Below are 5,987 nucleotides of genomic sequence, written 5' to 3'. Positions count from 1 at the left end.
TTTATTAGTGGCCCTATTTTACAGATTAAGAAACGGAGGTAAACAGAAACCACACAATGAGTAAGTGGCGGAGCTAAAAATGACCCCAAATTTCTGAGTCCTGATTCAGCAGCCATAAGCAACTGCTAGCTGCAGGCAAGTAGAGGAAGATCAGGAGGAAGAGAACCAGGGGAGAGGCTTCGGGTCTGCCTAAGTGATACAGACTAGGACTTTGCACAAACTCCTCAATTTTACCCAGAGGCAGAATGTGAGCTATTTAAGAAAAGCAGGCAAATCCGGGCCTGGTCCCTACCTCCACCACACATTAGAACAAGTTATATAACTGATTCCTGCCTCAGTTTTTCTCCTCTTTAAAACTGCAGCGAGAGAACCTACCTGAGTACTGATGGGAAGAACAAAAGAGATAACTTCTGTAAAGTGATAAGCACAGGGCTTGGCAAGTAAAAGACACTGTCAATGCTAGCTATCCTCAGTTCAGAGCCGCAGTTGTTTCATTTGTGAAACAGAATAACAACACGAATAACAAGACAATAGTACTAATGGTATCTATATTGCCGAGCTGACTCTAAGATCGGATGAGAATGTTATCTTTCTAAATCCTAAAGTGCTTCTCACTCTCCTTAACAGAACAGAACCAGAATTAATATCATGCCAGAGCATTATGACAGTTTTTTCCCCATGAGTAGTTAATTTTGTTTAAAAATTATCCTACAGTAAAACTGATTCTTTTCGGTGTACAAAGTTCTATGAATTTTGACACATGTATAGATTTATGTAACCACCACCACCCTCGGGATACAGAACATCGCTACAGCTTTTCAGATTCTTTTGTCAAAGTGTTTCACATTCGTGTTAAAAAACACTTTTAAAAACAAGAAAAAGAGATTTAGATAAACGTGCTGAAGATACAAGTGAACAAAACTGGCTTTTTGCACAAATTGTTGCACTCTCCAACCCCTCCAGGTCTTGTCTGGGTCATTTTGGCTATTGGCTCTGCAGACTATCTCTTCCCACAAAAGTAATAAGGAATCAACTTGAGAGTTGGGGCCTTTTTTCACAGTAAAGGCACACGTCACAGGCACAAACTTCGGCATTCTTTATTCGATCCTTTTCATATTACCAGATCTTAATTTCCCCAACTGTTTTCTCTAATTGCCATTTTCTTTCTAAAATGAACCAGCCTTGAATAACCAGCCACCTTCTCATCCTTTCAGGGAAATTATTTGATGGGGAGAAAGGAGATACAGAGTCATTGAGAGAACAAGGATTGAGCCTGCAGGACCCCAAACCTCTCCGATGTAACAAATCCCCCCTATACTCAGTCATTCAGAGTCTCCTTTCCCGACTTCAGCCTCTCGGTTCCCTGCCTACCTGGCGCCTCCTGGGGCGTTAGATATTGGTACCAAACTTCTGCTCTCCCCAGGCGGCCTCCCTCCCACTCCCACCCCGTGAGCTCTCCCATCTTAAGTGACTTGCACTGACACATCGCTGCCACATCTGGTGAGCGGGGCGGGTCCGCTTTCCGGGTGACTCACGTCCTCTCTGTATGCCTTTTGTTTCTAGGACGCTTTGGCGGCCGTTTTCTTCCTTCTGCTTTTAATTTGGGGAAGGGAAAAGCTCATGAATCAAAAGTGAATCTCTTCTCCACCAATCTTTTCCCCCCCTTCTTAAAGTTAGCTCTCTCCCTTCACAAGTTCCGTAACTTATCCGGAGAAGTGCGGGGGCGGGACAGGTAGGGACGCGTTAATTACACCTAAATCTGAAGTTGGCAGTCTAACGTTATCACTTTGGTGGGAAGACTCGCGAAACTCCCTTGCAGGCTGCTGGGCGTTTTACCGCTGCCGCTGTGCATTTTCAGCTCCCTTCTTTACGCTGCTGCTTCGCGTTGCTCTGTGACGCCTAAATCTACCCGGTTACTGCCATAAGTGCCCGAATCAGGACGAATTCCACGAGATTCACCAGCGGTTTTGTTCCTGTCCAAGGTAAGTCCAGTATGCAAAACGAGGAACCACCATGGAATGTCGGGGAAGGGGGAGAAGAAGGGATTCCCTCACCTTTTCTGGCGCATTCCTCGTCAGTTTCCACCAGGGGGAGGTGCGCGGCGCAGACTCCCCCCTCACCTCCTTTATTCAATCCCCCCACCGAGGTCCGCCGAGGCTGGCCGCGCGGCCGGAGCAGCCACTCCGGCAGGCCTGCCCTCCCCCGCCCCCCGGATTGGTTTTTCCCAGCTGCGGAGGTTGGGCCTGGGGCTGGGGTGCGAGGAGAGTCGGCGCGCAGCTCGGACCCGAGAAGTCCCCGCGACTCCGGTGGGACTGGGAGTTGTCTCGGGAGGTGGCGGGCGGGCGGGCGCGCGGAGGTGAGCGGTGGGGAGGTGGCGGAGAAGGCAGCTCCGGGGCCCCTCCCCGCCCTCTGGCAGGAGAGGAGCGCAGGTCCGGGTTCCGCCGTCGCTTTGTTCGAGGCCTCTCCCCTCCCTTTAGGAGATGACTGGAATGCCCTCAGATCCCAGGGGCTGGAGGGGGCGCGGGCTTGGGGGCGCCAGCTATACGCTCCTCCACTTAATCCGAGAGGGTTCTGAGAGATGAAAATACTCCTGTAGCATGAAACTTCCCTCTCATCCTCACCTGGGCCGGGAGGAGAAGTCCGGGCGGGGGGCGGAGACCCCGGAAGGCAGGTAGTCTGCGGAGACGGTGGGGGGAAGGACCTGGGAGAGTGAGAAGTTTGGCCGGGAGCCGCTGGGGATTAAGCGAGAAGTTCGATGCGGGGGAGCGGGGGAGCGGGGGTGGGGGGTGGGGGACAGGACGAGTGGGATCGGGAAAGGAGGAGGGCGGGAGCTGCAAGGGTATATATAGTAGGGGCCGCAGCAGACGACAGACTTTGCGCTCCGGCATCTCGGGTCGCGCGCCCCTCTCCCGGGGTACGGATCTGCGTGGCGCGCTGGGGGAGGCGAGGCTCGGACGGGCTTAAAGGAGGGAGGTCTCGGGTACCGAGTGGGGACGACTTGGCTGGCAGAGGCCGGTTCCTGCACTCGGGGAGCTGCGGGCGCCGCTGCCCCTCACGCTTCTCTCCCGCTTGTCCCAGGTCGCGCCGCAGATCCTGCGCGAGGCGCCAACAAAAGAGGCGAGGAGGTGCCACCCGGGGGCGGCTGCTGGAAGAGGCGCGGAGGAAGAGCGCGGCGCTGAGCGTCCCGACCCGCCGTGCGTACTTTCTGGAGGGAAGGGGCGGGGGACTCGGCCCCGGGAGGGGGACGCCCGGCGGCGAGGGGGTTAGCCAAGTTCCTGCGGCAGCGGCGGCGGCAGCGGCCCTCCTCAGCTTCCACAAGACGAAAGTTTTCTCCAGACGCTTTCGTCCGGCCCGCGCCCTCCGGGCCCAACCTCCCGAACCTTCGGAGCGGGCAGCGTCCCAGCTCAGCTCCGGGGAGACCCGAGCCGCGATGCCTGGGGGGTGCTCCCGGGGCCCCGCCGCCGGGGACGGGAGGCTGCGGCTGGCACGGCTGGCGCTGGTCCTCCTGGGCTGGGTCTCGTCGTCCTCCCTCCCCTCCTCTGCGTCCTCGTCCACCTCCTCGGCGTTCCCGGTCTCCGCGGCGTCCGCCCAGCCCCAGCTGTCGGGCCGATGCCCCCCGGCGTGCGAGTGCTCCGAGGCGGCGCGCACCGTCAAGTGCGTTAACCGCAACCTGACCGAGGTGCCCGCGGACCTGCCCCCCTACGTGCGCAACCTCTTCCTCACCGGCAATCAGCTGGCAGTGCTCCCCGCCGGGGCCTTCGCCCGCCGGCCGCCGCTGGCCGAGCTGGCCGCGCTCAACCTCAGCGGCAGCCACCTGGAGGAGGTGCGCGCCGGCGCCTTCGCGCATCTGCCCAGCCTGCGCCAGCTCGACCTCAGCCACAACCCGCTGGCCGACCTCAGCCCCTTCGCCTTCTCGGGCGGCAACGCCAGCGTCGCGGCCCCCAGCCCCCTGGTGGAACTGATCCTGAACCGCATCGTGCCCCCTGCCGCCAAGCGGCAGAACCGGAGCTTTGAGGGTGCGGTGGCAGCGGCCCTGCGAGCAGGCCACGCGCTGCGCGGGCTCCGCCGCCTGGAGCTGGTCAGCAACCGCCTCCTCTACCTGCCCCGCGACGTCCTGGCCCAGCTGCCCGGCCTCAGGCACCTGGACCTGCGCAACAACTCGCTGGTGAGCCTGACCTATGTGTCCTTCCGCAACCTGACACACCTCGAAAGCCTCCACCTGGAGAACAACGCCCTCAAGGTCCTGCACAACGGCACCCTGGCAGAGCTGCAAAGCCTGCCTCACGTCAGGGTCTTCCTGGACGACAATCCCTGGGTCTGTGACTGCCACATGGCGGACATGGTGGCCTGGCTCAAGGAGACAGAGGTAGTGCAGGGCAAAGCCAGGCTCACCTGTGCATTCCCGGAAAAAATGAGGAATCGGGTCCTCTTGGAACTCAACAGCTCCGACCTGGACTGTGACCCTATCCTTCCTCCATCCCTGCAGACGTCTTATGTCTTCCTGGGTATTGTTTTAGCCCTGATAGGCGCCATTTTCCTACTGGTTTTGTATTTGAACCGCAAAGGGATAAAAAAGTGGATGCATAACATCAGAGATGCCTGCAGGGATCACATGGAAGGGTATCATTACAGATATGAAATCAATGCGGACCCCAGGTTAACAAACCTCAGTTCTAATTCGGATGTCTGAGAACCGCGCGAGGACAGAACAAGGACAGCTATGCATGAGATGTAGACTTCAGCTTTTGTCCTGTCCTAGGCTTGCTGCACCACCACCCTCCACTGTAGCTGCCACTGACCTTGACTGAAAGCAGTGAAGGGAGTTTGCTCCCTTATGTAAAGTTTCTTGGTGTGTTCTGCTACTGTAAGACAATGGACAACTGTGCTTAGTGTTTTATCCTCTTCCTTTTCTGGGAAATCAACACGTCTGGAGGGATGTTTTCAAGTTTCAGCATGAACATGGCCTCCTGGCTGGCTGTTTCTCTTAGTACAGCTCAAGGTTATCAAGTGTACTCCCACAGATAGCATTCAACAAAAGCTGCCTCAACTTTTTTGAGAAAAAGACGTATTTCATAAATATCAGTTTTATTCTCATGTACCAAAATTGTGGAGAGAATGATTGCATTCCATAAACTGCCCGCAGACCTTAGCAAGCTCTTCAAAGTAACTCCATAGCACACAGGAGCGCCTGCATCTGAGAGCATGCTTACATTTTCCTGTTCTGCATATTACAAAAAATAACTTGCAACTTCAGATAACTTCTTTGACAAGTTACTTTTCTGATTGCAGTTTATATGAAACTGTGCTGACGTTTTTTTATAAACTGCATCGAGATCCAGCAAACTAAATTGTTCCAAAAAAATTAAATAAAGATTCTTAAAAGAATTACAGTTGTGTTCAAGTTTACTATTTGAAAAAAAGATTAGGGGCAGTGATATTAAATGGTCTTGGTTCTGATGATAATTAAGGTATTCGTTATTATAGCTGAGAATGAAACGGGAGCAGTGTCTTATACAGACAGACTTTGGAGATAGTTTTGACATGGTGGATCCTTTCAGGGTTTACATAGAGAATTTGAATATTCATGTGAAAGTTAATGCTATTCATTAAACTATTTTGTAAAAGCATTATAAAGTTCGTAAGAGGGAAGAGTTCGGTATGATAAGCAGTTCACAGTGTGGGGCTTTTTCTAGACTAAGTTGTTAGGACAGAACAAAATTATTTACATAATAAAACTCTCCATGTGAAATTGTTCTGTGGATTTTTAGAGCAGAGTATGAAACAAATATAATGCAAATAAATGTATGAAAATGAAGTGTCTTAAGACATAGAATATTCTAAAATAAAAGATTTAAAAGAGTAACTTTAAAAAGTTATAAGGTCATAATGTAAATTGGAACTTAGATTTTCCTGAGAATATATTTTTTTAAATGCTTCAAATGGTACCTATAGGGTTGACAGTTTGATTATCAGAGACTGCTAATGTG

At 52.9% G+C, this 5,987-nt stretch overlaps 1 protein-coding gene across 2 annotated transcripts; it reads left to right on the top strand.

The window, feature by feature from the left end:
- The first annotated feature begins 2,057 nt into the window (after positions 1 to 2,057).
- TPBG (trophoblast glycoprotein) lies at positions 2,058 to 5,366 on the top strand. Of its 2 annotated transcripts, none has more exons than XM_060030626.1 (2): positions 2,058 to 2,306; positions 3,079 to 5,366. In XM_060030626.1, the coding sequence occupies exon 2, from the start codon at positions 3,431 to 3,433 to the stop codon at positions 4,688 to 4,690; it is 1,260 nt and encodes a 419-aa protein (XP_059886609.1). In that variant the 5' UTR covers positions 2,058 to 2,306; positions 3,079 to 3,430; the 3' UTR covers positions 4,691 to 5,366. The 2 variants fall into 2 exon arrangements, with proteins under 2 accessions (XP_059886609.1, XP_059886608.1); XM_060030625.1 differs by having other exon boundaries at positions 2,058 to 2,356.
- The last annotated feature ends 621 nt before the right edge of the window (positions 5,367 to 5,987 follow it).

The sequence above is a fragment of the Delphinus delphis genome, chromosome 14 (assembly GCF_949987515.2).
Source record: "Delphinus delphis chromosome 14, mDelDel1.2, whole genome shotgun sequence".
Lineage (NCBI taxonomy): Eukaryota > Metazoa > Chordata > Mammalia > Artiodactyla > Delphinidae > Delphinus > Delphinus delphis.
This window is presented reverse-complemented; position numbering and strand designations above follow the sequence as displayed.

Coding starts and splice junctions, on each gene's coding strand:
- TPBG (XM_060030626.1), top strand. CDS start 3,431: ATGCCTGGGGGGTGCTCCCGGGGCCCCGCCGCCGGGGACGGGAGGCTG.